At 39.4% G+C, this 18,522-nt stretch overlaps 1 protein-coding gene across 16 annotated transcripts in view; it reads left to right on the top strand.

Moving 5' to 3' along the window:
- The window catches only part of ankhd1 (ankyrin repeat and KH domain containing 1), a 155,315-nt gene that overhangs the window by 109,644 nt on the left and 27,149 nt on the right, over window positions 1-18,522 (top strand). For 12 of the 16 annotated variants that reach the window (XM_072590799.1, XM_072590805.1, XM_072590804.1 and 9 more), the window contains 5 exons: window positions 1,639-1,787; window positions 4,691-4,802; window positions 7,397-7,542; window positions 13,552-13,694; window positions 16,255-16,468. In XM_072590799.1, the coding sequence (XP_072446900.1) occupies window positions 1,639-1,787; window positions 4,691-4,802; window positions 7,397-7,542; window positions 13,552-13,694; window positions 16,255-16,468 (764 nt within the window). The remainder of the gene's footprint in view (window positions 1-1,638; window positions 1,788-4,690; window positions 4,803-7,396; window positions 7,543-13,551; window positions 13,695-16,254; window positions 16,469-18,522) is intronic. The other 4 variants (XM_072590811.1, XM_072590803.1, XM_072590796.1 and 1 more) reach the window with 1 other exon arrangement.

The following is an 18,522-nucleotide window of genomic DNA, read 5'->3' as shown; positions in this document are numbered from 1 at the left end:
TGATTTGTGGGAGGTCTGTTTCTATACAAATAATGACTGAGTCACAATAGTTTTGCACTTAACCTTTGCATAATTATAGAAATGGTTTCAAATGTTTTGTGTTGGCTTACCACATGACCTTCAGGAATAATGCATGACACCAGGATAGCAACTGGAAATGTCAGCAATTGTTTCTCATTGGGTTACTCCTGGCCAACTACTTTAGTTGGACTATTTCCACCTACATAGGTGGGGGAATTGAGATAAACTATTTCATCCAAACAATATTTCCACCTGAGAAGAAAACCTTTACATGGAAGAACTTTCTTGGGAAATTTTTCATTGCTGTAATTATAAAAGAAAATATATTGTTGCAAAATAGTGTAAATAAAACTAAACTGGAAACCTACAATATATAAAGTTCACCATCCTGTAGATCACCCTCCGTGAACAAAGTTTGATTAACAGGCCGAATTAAGCACTCTCTCTGAGCACCTTTTTGTCCTTCCACTCATCCAGATTTGTGAGCATATTTTTTTTCTAAGATCGAGTTTATTCAATCAGGAAGTGAAAGAGTCCTTTACTCTGATGTCATCGGAATTTGAAATGCAGACTGAAGTGAAATTGAAGTAGAATTACATAGCAAACCTGGACTCTGTCACAACCTTAAATATTCAACACTCTTCCCTTATGTGGAGTAGAGACTCCCATTCTATCAGGTTTTATCTAGTTTTCACTCTATTTCTTCGAACATTTGGAGTTGGGCACTAATTGCTCCTACTCAGTCAAGAAGAAATTAAGTTCATTTGAAGGAGTTAGGAGTTTCATGGAACCAATTTACTGAAAATTCTTGTAGAGCCTTGTTAAAACTATGTTTAACTAACAGTGACTTAGCTAATATCGGCATTTGACAAGGATGGATAATTAGAAAAATTGCCTAATATGAATTTGTTTGGGATTACTCCACGTTAAACCACCAAAAATCACTTCAATTGCTTCTAGTACCTGATTAGAATGTCTATGAAATATTCAAGACCCTTTAGCCTTCCAATCTTTGAAGTAATTAATTTTTTGTTTTAATTTAATTTTGCTTATCCAGACTAATTGAAACCTCATTAAAGCGAAGAAAGAGTCTGGAACTGAACAATTCTACAACTTAAATCTTCACTTGTAGAATATCGTTCTGTTTTGTATGTTCTGTTTATATGGTCAACATTTTTATTTTCATAATTTGAATCTTGAAACAGTTTTTCATTTGATAAGCTCAGTGGGGTTTTTTGAGGGCCAAAGCTAACAGGTTGGCATCTTTGAAACGACTTGGACTGTAGTTCAAAATTATTAACTACTTAAGTGAGCAATTTTCAATTTTCTTTGCCAAATATTTCACTTTCTTATTTAGGCATGATGTAATATCTCTGTAAAATATTGGGGTACTGTTGGCGATGTTAAATTTGTCTTTATTACATCTTAAACGAAATGATATTTGAGTTTTACTTAATTATTTTCATCTAGGTTACATTTCCAGAATATTGCAAGTGGTACTGTTACATAATCTCCTTTTGTAAAATGTGCTTGATCTAGATGGAGGCTTGTACCAACCTAACAAACTCTGTAGTTCTTTCTCATTTTGAGGAAATGACAACTGATTTTGTTTTGCAGCAGTGAGTAGTAGAATGCCTTCTGGACCGAATGCTTCTTCCCACACTACAACACCCCCTACTCCTCAGCCTCGGACTCAAACTCCCAGTCCAGTTGTTTCTCCTTCATCAATGCTGCCTCTCTATCCTTCAGTTGAAATTGACGCACAGGTAAATATTCTAAAAACGTGTAATTGAGCAGGAAATGGTTTGTCAAATAGCAAATTACGGAACATTTTTATAAATTTATACAGTTCAAGATAAATGGTTGAAGCTTGTGATATAACAATTTTAAATGGTTTGTCTTCATGTTTCGTGATTTGTGGCTAATTAGCCTGGTGGCATTGGGGAAGCACTGTAGACTGTTCAGGGTTTGATATCAAACACTTGGACTCTGCCTATTCATGTTATATGCTGTGTGACTTTCTTGTAGGGCAATATTGCTTGACAAGACTTTTTTTTTTGTTCGGGGAAGTAACTCGTACAGTGGGTAAGGGGAAGCAGTGCATGTAGTATATTTTGGTTTGCAATTCAGTAAGCTGTCATAGTAAAGTTTGTGCACAGAGCTAGAGCTAAGATGTTAGAATGAATAGTAGAGTAGTTAACCAACAGCACACATGAGTGAATGTGTCTTTTTTTGGATTAGGAATCAGTAATTCATAGCACTGCAGGGATCAGTGCTTGAGTCTTAGCTACTTAAAATCTATATCTTAGTGATTTAGATGAGGGGACTAGAGGGCTCTTGTGATGCAATGATAGTATTCCTACAATTGAGCCAGGAGGTTTTGAATGAAGTCCTGCCTACTCAAGAGATGTAATAATATATCCATACAGGTTGTTTAAAAGTATCCCAATGGGGGACTGAACATAATGCATCCAAATTTTCTCATAGTAATATTACAAAGGCAGACTTTTTTGAAATAATGAAACTTGGTAATGAATGTTGGCTTTCAAAGGGGTCTGGGTGTCCTTGTATATGAATCACAAAGCTAATGCATATGCATGCCATGCAAATAGCAAGACATTTTAGACAAATGAGCAAACAAATGAGGAACAAGAGTAGGAGAAAGTGAGGACTGCAGATGCTGGAGTACCAGAGTTGAAAAATGTGGTGCTGGAAAAACACAGGCCAGGCAGCATCCGAGGAGCAGGAGAATTGATGTTTTGGGCATAAGCCCTTCTTCAGGAATGAGAAGTCCACCTTGAGCCTGCTCCACTACTTAATAACATCATGGCTGATCTGATTTTAACATGTACATTACTGCATATCTTTGATAATCTTTCATCCCCTTGATAATCAAGAGTCTAATCTAACCTCTGCCTTAAAATTGTTTAAAGATTCTGCATTTGCTTCCTTTTGAGGAATGGAATTTCAAAGGTATTCAACAGTGAGATTTTAATTTTAAAAACTCCCTCTTTATGACCACTCATTCTGGATTCTTTCACAAGAGGAAGTATCCTTTCGACATCCACCCATCAAATCCCCTCAATCTCTTGCATGGTTTTGAATATCACACCTCTAATTTCATAATTTGCAGTGTATATAGGTCAAGCCTTTTCTCAGAAGGCAGTCCCATTCATTCAGCTTATTAGTCTAGTAAACTTTGAGTGCTTCCAAGGGATTAAATCCTTTCCTGAGTATAGTGATCAGTACTGTACTCCAGATGCTGTCTCACTAGTATCGAACTAAACCATCACCCCCCCTACTCTTGCAGTCAATTCCCCTCTCCATAAACCATAATATTCTATTAGCTTTCCTGATTACTTGTTATACTTACATCCTAACTTTCTGTGATTCATGAAGAAAGTGAGGACTACAGATGCTGGAGATCAGTGCTTAAAAATGTGTTGCTGGAAAAGCGCAGCTGGTCAGGCAGCATCAAAGAAACAGGAGAATCGACGTTTCGGGCGTAAGCCAGATTCCTGAAGAAGGGCTTATGCCCGAAACGTTGATTCTCCTGTTTCTTTGCTGCCTGACCTGCTGCGCTTTTCCAGCAACACATTTTTAAGTTTCTGTGATTCATGCACCAGGACACCCAAATCTCTGCATCTGAGAGCCTTGCATCTTCTCACCATTTAGATAATATGCTTTCTTTTGTTCTTTCTGCCAAAATGGACAAGTTCACACATTTCTACATTGTACTCCATTTGCCAGATGTTTGCCTATTCTCGTAACCTTCTGTATTCCTTTTATAGACACCTTATGTCTTCTTCATAACTCGGCTAGATTTACTAATGATAAAATCAGCCCCTTCATCCAAGTCGTTTATCTAAAATATAAAGAATTGAAACCCCAGCACTGATGCTGGTGCCATACCACTTTAGACTTATTGCCAGCATATGCATAAGCATTTATTTTCTGCAATCACCTTCTATTGTGGCACTTTTATCAAGTGCCTTCTGGAAATTAAAGTACAGTACATGCACTGGTTCCTCCTTACCTCAAGCACAAGTTACTCCTTCAAAGAATTCCAATAACTAAGCTAAATGATTTTCCTTTGACAAAACCATGTTGGCCCTGCCCAATTTCTTGAACTTATCCAAGTGCTTTGCAATGCCTTTTTAATAGATATTAAACTTTTAACATTTTCTCTCTGACAGCTGTGAAACAGGAAACTGCCCACCTCCCTGTTTAAATAAATGATTGGATTATATAATTTCTAGTCAGGTTTTGGTGAATTAAAACTAATGCATTAACTATTTTGCTGGCTGAAATCCAGCAGGTCTTGGGAATTTGTCAATTCATGCTTCCAGCAGAAACCGAAAAAGACTTCGAAATTGGACTGTATTAGTGAACATAACTAGTGCAATGAAGTATAAGATGGTAAAACATCAACAAGTACTTGGGTACTAAATGAATCTGGGGATATTGGGGAAATGCTGCAATGCATTACTTAAGTAGATGAAGAACCAAGCTCTTAATAAGCACAGTTTTGCAGGGCGCAAAGGCTTTTTATTTGTTTTTCCTGTGTCTTCATGACAGGTATAAATATTATTCCTTGCTTTGAATATTTGAATCCGTATTATGCACTTAATTGTACCTACATTGCTGAATGTGCTGTCTTTCTACTTAGACGGAGAGTAACCACGATACAGCATTAACGTTGGCTTGTGCTGGGGGACATGAAGAACTTGTTTCAGTTTTAATAGCTCGTGGTGCTAATATTGAACATAGAGATAAAAAAGGTATGGACTAGTTTCACACTTGGATAATCTTTTGTTTAATGGAATTCATAAAACAAGCTTTTGAAGCTACTGAGTTCAGGTGAGAGTTTGCATGCAGTCCACTTTAGTGAAAAATCATATTCATAGTTTGAGAGAATTATTTATTACTTTTATAAGCATAAATCTGCTTGACTTTTTGGAAGGAATATGCATGTAAGGCAAATTGGGTAAGGAGGTTAGATGTCTTTCAAGGTCATTAAATAAAGCGGAAGTTTTGAATATTCATTAATTTAATCATCATGGTAGTGGCATTGTTGTATTATCACTGATTTAGTTATCTAGGGAGCCAGATAGTGTTCTTGGGGAATGGAAGGTTTGAATGGCAGATACTAGGTATAGTGATTGTAGTGTGAAGAGAGATTGAGTAAATTGTACTTGTCTGTACTTGTTGGAATATAGAAAAATGAAAGCCGGCCTTAATGAAAGATGCAGAATTCTTGGAGGAGTTGGTAGCTGTGGTAAGATTATTTCTCTGTGGGAAAGTCTCTGAAAGAGGGCATAATCTTAGTAAGGGGTCTCACACTTATTGCAGGGATGAGGACAATTTCTTAGGGTAGTGGATCTGTGGAATTCTTTACCTTCGGGCTGTTGAGGTTCAGTCATTTAAGTATATTAAAGGCTGAGATGAAAGATATTTAATCAGTAAAGGAATCAGTGGTTTGGAGGAAAAGTAGCAGAGCAGAGTTGTGGATTATTAGTTCAGCCATGATCTCTCTGAATGACACAATGGGCTGAATATCCTACTTCTGTTCCTCCATCTTGTGGTTTTATGGACACCAGTTCAAGTCCTGCCTTGGCAAATAGTGGAATTTGACTTCAGCAAAAATCTGGATTTAAAAGTTCGACAATGACTGAAACTATTGCCGGTTGTTATAAAAACCCAACCAGAGCAAAGCAGCTTGCTTGATTAGCATTATAGCCATAAACATTCTGTGTCTCTGCAGTTGATGTTTAGTGACAGTTCTGTGTACTACAAGATGCACTGCAGAAATTCAACAAGGCTACTTAAACAGCATCTTCAAAACCCACAACTACAACAATAGAAGGACAAGGACAGCAGATACATGGAGCAACACCACCTGTAATTTCCCCTCCAGGACTGAATTGGAAAACATCCTTGCTCCTTCAGTATTTGTGTCAAAATCCTGGAAATTCCTCTTTACAGCATGATGAGTCTACCGACAAAAATAAAATGGAGTGGTTCAAGAAGGCAGCTCACAACCCCTTCTCAAACCCAAGTAGGTTTGGGCAATAAACGCCCAGCCAGTGACACGTACAACAGATGATTTTTTTCAAAATAGGATGGTTTTATTCCACTTAGATTAATTATTTGGATTTAATTTCTCTTCGCTGTCTTGATGGGATTTGTACTTCTCCCACCTGAACATTAGTTGTGGCATCTGGAACACTTGTCCACTAATATTACCATTATGCTACCCTTTCTTTATGTGACTTGAAACTGCTTTTGAGTAATTGGGGTGTTTATTGGTAGTTGAAATATGAAGACTTTTTTTACAGCTGTAAATCTGACCTTTATACCTTTGTGTTAGGACACAGGGAGGATTAGAAAGCAGTTAGGCTACTTATGTACAATATCTTTGTATGCTTTAAAGCATGGAAGCAGACCACTGACCAAATGCGTTCATACTAGTGTTCAGCTTCCGCAAGATTTTCATTCCACATTATTTCATCTCACTATTTTAACAGACACTCCAACTCCTTTCTCTAAGCAGAGCTGCTTTACTGGACTGTGCAAAGTAAAGCTCTTAACTCTCCAACCAGGGCTAGGAAACATGATCAGTTCAGATGTTTGGCATGTGTTGTCTGTGGCCATTATCTCTAGAAGGGTGTGCAGATTCCACCATTTTTTTAAACCGTATTGGTGACTCATCCATCTAGAGATTGTTCCTTGATTAAACTGTTATATTGATATTTACTTTGCACCCCATCTGATCTTTTGGAGTTAGTCATTTTGATTATTGAATTGGTAAGCAAATCTTGACATTCTGTTTTGAGAAGTCTGTAGTTTAGTATAACTATTTAGCAAGGAGTTGAAATTTTACCTACTAGCTATATATGGAACCTTACGAAATGAGTGAGCATAAACCTCACTACTGTTTGATTGATACAATGCATTGTGGGATGCTTTCAAATTCAGATTTGAATTTAAAATATCCGAAGTTTCATGTATTCATCTAAATACGGGAATATTTTTGAGATTTTGTTTGGAAGATCGTTGTTTGTTACCCTGCCCTTAACTCATAATAGTTAGCAAAATATGATATTGGGTTTTGCAGTACTCTTAGTGACAGAAATCATCTAATGATATCCAGAAGTGTTTCACTACTTGAAAAGTCACAGGGGTCTCATCAGTGTAACTATGTGCTGTACAGTAACCCAACAAAAACTCCCATTTAGTCATTTGATGTCTTCCACTACAGAATGGTTGAACTCAAGAATGCAGAGTGGAAATCCTATTTTATTAACCAGACTAGTCGCGTAAAAACAGTTAGCTATTTTGTCAGTTAAAATGGCTCTCTTTTTCATCTGGTTAGGTTTTACTCCACTTATTTTGGCTGCTACTGCTGGTCACGTTGGCGTTGTAGAAATTCTGTTGGACAAAGGAGCAGATATTGAAGCGCAATCTGAACGCACCAAGGATACACCATTGTCACTGGCTTGTTCCGGAGGCAGGCAAGAGGTGAGAGACCTTCTTGTGGTTGACCGTTCTTGAATGATGGCTAAATACTAGTGTAACATGACAGTCTTTTATTATCTTTTATCAGTGTATAATTTTTTTTAAGGTGTTCGCTAAGATTTTGAAAGTTATTAGTGAAGAGCATTACAGCATAGATTTGTGAATGGCAGGTTATGCTTAAATCTGATTTGGTAAGCCACTAAATAGTTGACTGGGAAATAGAAGTTTTATTTATGGAATTTCCAAATACAATTGATAATGTTCTTGATACACTTGAGTAAGCTTGAAACCCCTTGGAATGCTGGAGGATTACTGATTGGGTTTAAAAAAATTGGTTGAGTAGCAGGAGACAGGTGATGAAGATTATGGGAACATATTGTGTGTATTTGTAAGAAGGGATGAGAGATGTACTGCAAGGATCTTTTTTTACCCTCACTCCTCACTTGATTTGGGCATTTGAATGATGGTATGGAGAGCCTTGTATCCAAATTTAAGCAAATAGGCAGCATTCTAAGGAGTATGTCTGGAAGCTTAAAACTGGGAAGACTCCCAGATTAAATGGCTAAACCTGATGAGTGGATTTCAGTGTAGGCAAATGAGTTTTGGATCTGCAAAGAAAAGGAGAGGATATACAGTACACCACAGGAACAGATCTTTTGGTCCACCATGTCTGTCTCAACCATGATGTCATTGAAAGCTAATACTAGCTGCCTGGGCATGGTTCATATTTCCTGCCAATTCATGTCTGTCTAAATGCTTCAAATGTTGCTATTGGATCTACTTCTACCACCTACAGCATGTTACAGGCCAACTACCACCCTCTGTTTTAAAAAAAAACAAAGTTTGCCTTGAGCATCTCTTTTTAAATTCTTCACCACCCCCACCCCACACCTTGGAAAAAGACTCCCTAGCCATGCCACTCCTAATTTTATATGCTTCCATAAGTTGTCCCTCAGCTTCTGATGCTGTCGTGTTAGTTCAATCTCTCCTTAACTAATACGTTCCAATCCAGGCAACGTCTCTCTTGTACCTTTCCAAAGCCTCCATAGTCCTATAGTATGATGACCAGAACTTCACACTAGTATTCCAAATGTGGCCGAACTAAAGTCTTGTACAGTTGCAAGCATGTGGTATGCCGCCTTTACCACCTTAACTACTTGTGTTGCTGCTTTCAGGGAACTATGGATGTGTACCCCGAGGTCCCTCTGTATGTCCATGCTCTTAAGGGGCTTACCATTTACTAGATACTTTCCTTTTGCATTTGACACCACAAAATACATCCCTCATTCTCTTTAATGCATTAAACTCCATTTACAATTTCTCTGTCCAACTTACCTATATCTTGCTGCATCCTTTGACAACCTTCTGCATTATCCACAACTCCAATTTGAATATCAATTTGGAGTTGACCTACTCTTTCTCTCAGTAAAAACAAGGACTGCAGATGCTGGAGATCAGAGTCTAGATTAGAGTGGTGCTGGAAAAGCACAGCAGGTCAGGCAGCATCCGAGGAGCAGGAAAATCGATGTTTCGGGCAAAAGCCCTTCATCAGCCCTACTCTATTCTTTCTCTCTCTCGTTAACCTTTTGCTCCTAATATGTGTCTAAAATGCCTTTGGATTCTCCATAATCCTATTTGCCATAGGAATTCACGGCCCCTTTTTAGCCTTCCAAATTTCTTGTTTAAGTTTGATTTAGTGGGGTGAGCACTTTGGAGAGAGTGACCCTAATTCGGTTACGTTTAGTTTAGCAATGGAAAGGGGTAGGTACGTGCTACAGGGCAAGAGCAATTATAATGCGATTAGGCAAGACATAGAGTAGGGTAGCAAAATGCAGGGAATGGGGACAGTCGAGATGTGGAGCTGGTTTAAGGAACAGATATTGCATGTCCTTGATATGTATGACCCTGTCGGGGCGGGAGGAAGTGATCAGGTAAGGGAACCGCGGTTTACTAAAAAAAATTGTATCTCTTGTTAAGTGGAAGAGGGAGGCTTATGTGACGTCGGGAAAAGATAGTTCAGATGAGGCGATGGAGAGTTACAGATTAGCTAGGAAGGATTTAGAGACAAGAATTAATAAGAGTAAGGAGGGGACATGAGCAGTCTTTAGCAGGTAGAATAAAGCAGAATCCTGAAGCTTTCTATAGGTCTGTGAGGAATACAAGGAAGACTAGGGTAGGAATAGGGCCAGTCAAAGACATAAGTGGCAAGTTGTGTGTGGACCCTGTGGAGATCTGAGAGGAGACAAATGATTATTTCTCATTGGTTTTTCTCTCTGGAAAAGGAGAATATTGGAGAGGAGAAGAATCAGATAAGGGATATTAGACTGGAAAGGATTGAGGTTAGTAAGGAGGAGGTGTTATCAATTCTAGAAGGTGTGAAAGTAGATAAGTCCCCAGAGTTGGATGGGATTTATCCAATTCCTGGGAAGCTGGGAGGAGATGGTGGAGCCTTTGGCCATGATCTTTTGAGTCGTTATTGTCTACAGGTTTAGTACCAGAGGACAGGAGGATTGCAAATGTTGTGCCCTTGTTCAAGAAGGTCCGTAAAGGTGATCCAGGTAATTATAGACCAGTGAGCCTTACGTTTGTTGTAGGAAACGTTTTTGGGAAAGATTATAAGAGAGAGGATTTATAATTGTCTGGCAAGCAACAATTTGATTGGAGATAGTCAACATGGTTTTGTCAAGGGGAGATCATGTCTCTCAACCCTCATTGCGTTTTTTTGAGGAGGTGACCAAGCATGTGGATGAGAGTAGGGCAGTTGGTGTAAAGCGCAGTAAAGCCTTTGAGAAGGTTCCACATGGTAGGCTTTTGGAGAAAATGTGGAGGCATGGGTTTGAGGTTGATTTAGCAGTTTGGATTAGAAACTGGCTTTCTGGAACAAGGCAGCAAGTGGTGGTTGATGGAAAATATTCAGCCTGGAGTCTGGTTATTAGTGGTGTGCCGCAAGAATCTGTTTTGGGACCACTGCTGTTTGTCATTTTTATAAATAACTTGGACGCAGGCATAGGTGGATAAGTTAGTAAGTTTGCAAATGACACTGAAGTCTTTAGAGTGGTGGACAGTATGGAAGAATGTTGTAGGGGGACTTGATAAACTGCAGGATTGGGCTGAGAGGTGGCAAGTGGAGTTCAATGCAGCTAAATGTGAGGTGATCCCTTTAGGAAGAATAACAGGAAGGCAGAATACTGGGGCAAGGGAAAGATTCTTGGTGGTGTGGATGTGCAGAGGGATCTTGGTGACCATGTACATAAATTCCTGAAAGTTGCCACCCAGGTTGATAGTGCTGTTAAGAAAGCATATGGTGTGTTAGGTTTTATTGGTAGAGGGATTAAGTTCTGGAGCCGTAATGTCATGCTGTAACTACAAAAAGCTAGTGCGGCCTCACTTGGAATATTGTGTATGGTTCTTGTCGCCCCATGACAGGAAGGATGTAGAAGCATTGGAAAAGGTGCAGGGGAGATTTACCAGGATGTTGCCTGGTCTGGAGGGACTGCCTTAGAAGGAAAGGCTGAGGGACTTGGGTCTGTTCTCGTTGGAGAGAAGAAAGTTAGGAGGGGATTTAATAGATACATACAAGATGATAAGAGGATTAGATAGGGTGGACATTGGGAGTCTTTTTCCTCTGATGACTTCGGTTTGTATGGTTGGTGGTGGGGGGGGTGGTGCATAGCTGCAAATTAAGGGGTGATCGATTTAAGACAGATGTCATAGGCAGGTTCTTTACTCAGCATGGTAAGGGCATGGAATGCCCTGCCTGCCAATGTAGTTAACTCAGCCACTTTCGGGGCATTTAAACAGTCCTTGGATAAGCGTGTGGAGGGGGATGGGCTTAGATTAGTTGACATATCAGCACAACATAAAGAGCCGAAGGGCCTGTTCTACACTGTATTGTTCTATGTTCTGTGTTCTATGTTCTTTTTTGCTTTTATATTCTTAAAGTGCCTTGCCTGATTTCAGTTTCCCAAACCTTTGGCATTTTTAGACTAAATATTCAGTATCTCCTGCCACCCAGGTTTCTTGAATCTTGCCATCCTGATCTTTCACCCTCACATGAACATGTTGATCCTGAATTCTGATCAGCTGACCTTTAAGAGTCCATCATATCAGGTGTGGATTTACCCTGAAACAGCTGCCCCAATCTAATTTTTCCATTTTCTATCTGATGGTGTTGTAATTAGCCTTCCTCAAATTTTAGCATTTTTACCTGAGGACTAATCTTATCCTTCCAACATTTTATAGAATTGTGATCTGTGCCTCAAAATGCCCCCTCACCTAAATTGTCAATCATCTGGTCAAGCTAATTTCTCAGGACAGTTCTGGTTCCGTAGGTACAGGTTAATAAAAAGTTCTCTTCCCCAGTTAACTATCTGCATATTGTTATGAGAAGCCCTCCTGATGCACCTAACAAATTCAGCCCCAACAAACTCTCTGGCACTAAAGGAATCTGAGTCAATATTGGAGAAGTGAAAGTTGCCTGTTGGCTTTGCATCTTTCTATGGTTTGCTTGCATATCTGTTCCACTATCTCCTGCTGGCTACTGGGAGGCCTGCAGTGTAAACCCATCATAGTGATTGCACCTTTCTTATTCCTGAATTCTACCATATGACCATGCTAGATATCCTTAGTGCAGCTCTGACATTTTCCTTCATCAGTAATGCAAATCCCCTCCCCATTTTATATCCCTCTATCATGCCCGAAATATTTAAATCCTGGAACATTAAGCTACCAGACCTGCCTTTCTCTCAATCAAGTTTCTACTTTGTCTAGAACACTGTGGTTCCATGTACTAATCCATGCTCTAAGCTCATCTACCTTAATTGCTATCTACACTCCATGCATTATGTTTCAGACCACCATTTCTGCCATTAATTTCTGTTCATTAATCTGACCCTTTCTGTTCTTTCAATTAGGCTTACTTAACTTCTATCTTCACCTCACTCAGTGCTCTCATTCCGATCCCTTCCACACCTGAATGGTGCAAAATTAAAAAGAATGATGCTGTCTAACATAGATGACAAAGCGCTCATGGAATGCTGGCTTTTATATCCCTAGGACTAGATAGCAAGGAGATAAAAGTCATGCTTCAGTTGTACAAAGTCTTGGTTGGACCATACTTAAAGTTGTCGAAGGAGTTTTAGACACCATACTGTTCAAGGGCTAATATGAACTATTGATGGAATTTAGTTTGTTTCCAAGAAGGATACCAGCACTCCAAGGATTAAACCTCTGGGAGAAGTTATAGAAACTAGAGTTGGTATCTTCTTTTGGAAATTAGATTACCACAGTTCAATGAGGCAGCTCACCAGTAGCCCCTCAAGGGCAATTGGGGACAGGCAGTAAATGATAGCCAGCGACACACCCATCCTGCGAGTGAAATCAAAGCAATGTTGAGATCATGTGATTTAAGCTTTCAGGATATTAAGTGTAACAAGTTGAGTTGATGTTTTAAAAACTATTTCCCCGACTGGGATATCGAAGATTAAGAAGCATAATCTCAGAATTGGAACCAGCTCTTGCAATCGTGAAATTAGAAAGCACTTCTGCATACACATGACAGTGCCAGTTTTGAATATTTTCAGAGATGGCAATTGATGCTATATTAATTATAAATTTAATTTGATATCTCTTTAAATCTTTGAATAATAAAATTGCAGGTGGAGTTAACTCCCGTCAACTCCTCTTAATCTCATTAAGGGGCTGAATAGGCTTGACAGGCTAAATGTTCCTTGTTTTCTTTGACTTGAGTACATTCTATATAGTTTCATCAAACAGTTGTAATAATGGTCAGTGATAAAATCAGTCATTGAAATTAACTGTGTGTCATGGCATTGATTACAAAATGTTGATACTAAATTTCCGAGTGAGGAAAGCCATAGGATTACTTAAATTTGGCATTTCAGGTTATAATTAACATTCTATCAAACATGACATCCTAATTGATGAAAGATAAGAGTTTGATTTCTCACTTCAAATTCTCACCTGAATCTTTTAACATTTTCTTGATTTAAGGTGGTGGAGCTGCTGTTGGCTCGTGGTGCAAACAAAGAACATCGCAATGTTTCAGACTATACACCCCTCAGTCTCGCTGCTTCTGGGGGCTATGTTAACATCATAAAGATCCTTCTGAATGCTGGAGCAGAAATTAATTCCAGGTATTACAGCCAAATAAATAACTTGTTAAAGATATGGGGAGCATACCCAGAAATAGTCCATCTTGCCCTCATGTAAGAATATCTGGTTGTCAACTGAAATCATTCCTGTCTCTGTTATTAGACCTTATTTCAATGTTGGTGTCTTATCTAAAGCTGAGGTGTTAATGGTATTGGCCTAAATCCATCTATTATCTCATGTTGGATCTGATTTTACTAGAGTGTACATGGTTAGTTTGACTTTTTCCTGAGCGCTTCAACTCAAAAATTATTTTATGCTGCAAGTGCAAACTGGTTATGGTGCAGGGATGTTCCTGGGACCTTGGTGACTGATGCAACCAAAAATGAAGAGAGAGAAAAATGCCATCCTAGACTGGCTATTATATAATGAGAAAAGCATCATTTTTGAGAGGTCCTTTGGGAATGATCAACCATAATTTTGATTGAATTCCTTATCAAGATGGAGAGTGACGTACAGGTAGTTCTCCTGTAACATAATGGTTGTGTTCTTGTGCAACCCTGCATTGTATAAAAACTGCTTTGGAAACGGCACTTAAATTGTTGGTGATGTAGTCACATTATAGCCAATACATTTTAACAGTTCACGCTTTAGAAACAGTGTCCCCAATTTGGCAATTGTGTTAATAAAATGCTCTTTTAAACAGTGGAAGCATCAGTGGTCATCTTACAAGATTATGTAGACTCTGGAACAGTTCCTAAACATTTGAGAGTTAACAATATAACCCTTCTATTTAAAAAGGAGGCAGAGAGATAGCCGAATTACAGATCACTCAGTCTGAGGTTGGTAATGGGAAAACTGCTAGAGTCCATTATAAAAGATTTAACAGCATAGCATTTGAAAAGCAGTGGTAGAATTGGACAGCGTCAGCATGGATTTATAAAGGGAAATCATGTTTGACAAATCTGGAATTTTTTGAGCATTTGACTAGTAGATTGATGAAGGGAGCCAGTAGATGTGGTCAGTTTGGTCTTTCAGACGGCTTTAGACAAAGTCTCACAGAAGATAAGTGTGTAAAATTCAACTGTATGAGTTTAGAGGTAGTGCTTTGAGATGGGTAGAAAATTTGCTGGACAGACAAGAAGTGAAGAGTCAGAATACACAGGTCTTTTTCCAAAACGTAGCTAGTGTCACCACTGGGGCATTACAGGGACCAGTGCTCGGCTCCTTGCTACTCAACATTTTCATGATTTAGATGAGGGGATGAAATGTTTTATCTCCAGATCTGCTGATGTGACAAGACTGGGTGGGAGAGTGAGCTATGAGGAACATGTAAATGCTTCAGTGTGATTTGGACAAGCTGAGTGAGTATGCCAGTGTTTGGCAGCTACAGTAGCAGTAGATAAATGTGAGGTTATCCATTTTGGTCGCAAAAATAGAACGCAGTTTGTTATCTGGCTATAAATGGGAATGTGCAATGAGTCGTGTATGTCCTTGTACACCAGTTGCTGAAGATAGTCGCAGGTGCAGCAGGCAATAAAGAAGGCAAATGGTATGTTGGCATTCATCGAAGGTTTGAATACCAGAGCACGGCCATCTTGCTGCAATTATATGGGACTTTGTAAGGGAGTGTTGTGTGTAGGCTTGGTCTCCTTATCTGAGGAAGGATGCTGTTCCTGTAGATGGAGTGCAGCAAATGTTTGTCAGACAGATTCCTGGGTTAGCAGGACTGACAGGAGGAGAGGTTGAATCTCTTTGGGTTACATTTACTGGAGTTTAGAAAAATGAGGGCCAATCTCATTGAAGCTAATAAAATTCTAACAGGACTTGGTCAGACAGATGCAGGAAGGATGCTCCTCACGGTGGGCAAGTCCAAAATGGGGGTCACAAAACCGGGTAAACAATTTTGGAACAAGGTGAGGAGCAATTTATTAACCAGTGTGGTGACCCTGTTGGATTCGCCACCACAGAAAGTAGTCAAAGCCAAGACACTATGGTTTTAAGAAGGAGTTAAGTATAGCACTGGGGCCAAAAGAATTGAAAGTTATAGGACAAAGCAGGGACAGGGAAATCCAGAGTTGCATGATCAGGCATGATTATAGTAACGGAATGGAAGACCAGTTTCAAGGGCCCTAAGGCTTATTCCTATTTCATGATTCTAACCAATGAGATATAAAAATTGGGAAATGAAAGGATTAAAGAAGAGTACTGTTTGGGGTGTGTGAATTCCTATCAAATCGAATGCAAAAAGAATTAAAATGGAAACAAAACTAGAAATAGAACTAATAGCAATTGATAACCAGGAGGAATGAACTAAAATTACTATATGCCTGTATGGAATCATTGTGGTACGAGGAATGTGTATGGGAGGGGGGGGGGAGGGGGGAGGGGAGGGGAGAAGGGTTGGGTGCCTTTTGCGTGTGAGGTAAACCTAATAGCCTGTACACCACAGAAACTGTTGACTGGAGATTTTCTCACCATTTCGGCATGTCTGAAGGTGGTTTCCATGTGCTAATTTTGCTACATTGTACTTGTCACATGGCAAATTTCAATAAACTGTTGAATTATTGTAATACAAGTTTGATAATATTTATTCTCTTGCAGGACAGGAAGCAAGCTGGGAATTTCCCCTTTGATGTTAGCTGCAATGAATGGCCATGTGGCATCAGTGAAACTGTTGCTTGATATGGGCTCTGACATTAATGCTCAGATTGAGACCAATAGAAACACTGCCCTTACTCTGGCCTGTTTCCAAGGTCGAGCAGAAGTAGTGAGCCTACTGTTGGATAGAAAGGCCAATGTTGAGCACAGAGCAAAGGTAATTCTGTTTAATTGACTATTAAAACACATACATCTATAAAGAGCTTAATGCTTTTTCCCAAAAGATCAATCTTTCCTCAAGAATATTTGACTTTCAGTACTGCCCTCGCTAGTTTTATGTGAACTAAGTGTAGCTTGAGCTTTAACCAAAAAAAATTCATTGGCTGTGAACAAGGCCATAATTTGTTTCCCAGTCCTAAATACCTTTGAATTGTGTAGCTTGTTATTTCGGAAGGAAGTTGGGTCAACCATTTTGCTATGGGTCTGGAATCACATTTAGACCAGATTAGCGATGGATGGGGGAATTTCCTCCTTTTTAGGCCATGAATGGCTTAATAGATGTTTATTAATGATAGTAACTCTCATGGTCGCCATTACTAAGACAACAGTTGTCTTCTGCAGATTTATTGATTGCACTTAAATTCCACCACTTGCAGTAGGAGAATTTGAGCTAATATTCGCTGAATGTTCATTTGGGTCTATGGATTTGCGAGTTCTGAGAAGGTTTGTAGCTCTGGTTGAGGTTCTGGATGTAGGTCTGCCCGCTCAGCGGGAAGGTTAACTTTCAGACGTTTCATCACCATACTAGGTAGCATCTTCAGTGAGCCTCCAGATAAGCACTGATGGTGTAGCCCACTTTCTATTAGTTTGAGTTTCCTTGGGCTGGTGATGTCATTTAATGCAGTGACAGCATTCCCTGTTCTTTTTCTCAATGGCTGGTAGATGGAGTCTAACTCAATGTGTTTGTTGATAGAGTTCTGGTTGGAATGCCATACTTCGAGGAATTCTCGTGCGTGTATCTCTTGGGCTTGTCCTAGGATGCAGGTGTTGTCCCAGTCAAAATGGTATCCTTCCTCATCCGTATGTAAGGATACTAGTGAGAGTGGATCATGTCTTTTTGCGACTAGTTGATGTTCAATTTTCCTGGTGACTAGTTTTCTGCCTGTTTGTCCAATGTAGTGTTTATTACAGTTCTTGCAAGTCTTTTTCTTTGCAAGAACTGTAATAAATACTACATTGGACAAACGGGCAGAAAACTAGCCACAAAGTGACATGACCCATTCTCACTAGTATCCTTGCATATGGATGAGGGAGGACACTACTTCGACTGGGACAACACGTGCATCCTAGGACAAGCCAAACAGCGACACGCACGAGATTTCCTAGAAGCAAGGCATTCCAACCAGAACTCTACCAACAAACACATTTGACTTGGATCCCATTTACCACTCCCTGAGAAAAAACAGGAAATGACATCACCAACCCAAAAACATAAATAGAAAGTGGGCTACACCACCAGTGCTTCATCCGGAAGCTTGCTGAAGACATTATCTAGTATGGTTACAAAACTTCTGAAAACGAACCTTCCAGCTCAGCAAGCAAACCTACATCCAGGGTGTATGGATAATAATTTAGTGACCCCCAAGCTGTCATCCCCTTGTAGATAAACACATTAATTTGGTTGTATTAGCACTTTTTAGGTTACTATTAATTTTGTATAAGTGTGCACTTCTGGAAAGCTAGTGCTTCCAAATAAACCTGTTGGACTATAACCTGAAGTTGTGATTTTCAATGTTGTACACCCCAGTCCAACACCGGCACCTCCAAATCATGACTTCCCTGTCAGTGTGACAATTCCTGTAACATTATTTTTAAACAATGTGATCACATTACTTCCCTGACAGTTGAATTTGCTTATAAATCTCAAATAATATTATGCATTATTAGAGTTGTGGGGGTCGTGGGTTTAGGGTGCGAGTGTAGGGAAGGTGCCAGCACAATATACCCATTACCACCACACCCCCCCACCCTCACTCAAAAAGCTGTAGCATAAATGCTGTCCCCTCCATGCTTCAGCTCTGATGAAGTCATCCACATTTGAACATTATCTTGCTGTCTCTCTATGGATGCTGCCTGACGTGCTGGGATTTGTTGTTTTCAATACAGATTCCAGCATCTGATTTGATTTGCTCCTTTTTAAATACTGATCTTTACCTGAGATGGTAAACAGACTTCTGCCTCCCTTTTACAGTGAATGCTTACCTTTTGATT

Source organism: Chiloscyllium punctatum, chromosome 20, assembly GCF_047496795.1.
Source record: "Chiloscyllium punctatum isolate Juve2018m chromosome 20, sChiPun1.3, whole genome shotgun sequence".
In the NCBI taxonomy this organism is placed as follows: domain Eukaryota; kingdom Metazoa; phylum Chordata; class Chondrichthyes; order Orectolobiformes; family Hemiscylliidae; genus Chiloscyllium; species Chiloscyllium punctatum.
Note: the sequence above shows the minus strand (reverse complement) of the source record. Positions and strands in the feature narration are given on the sequence as shown.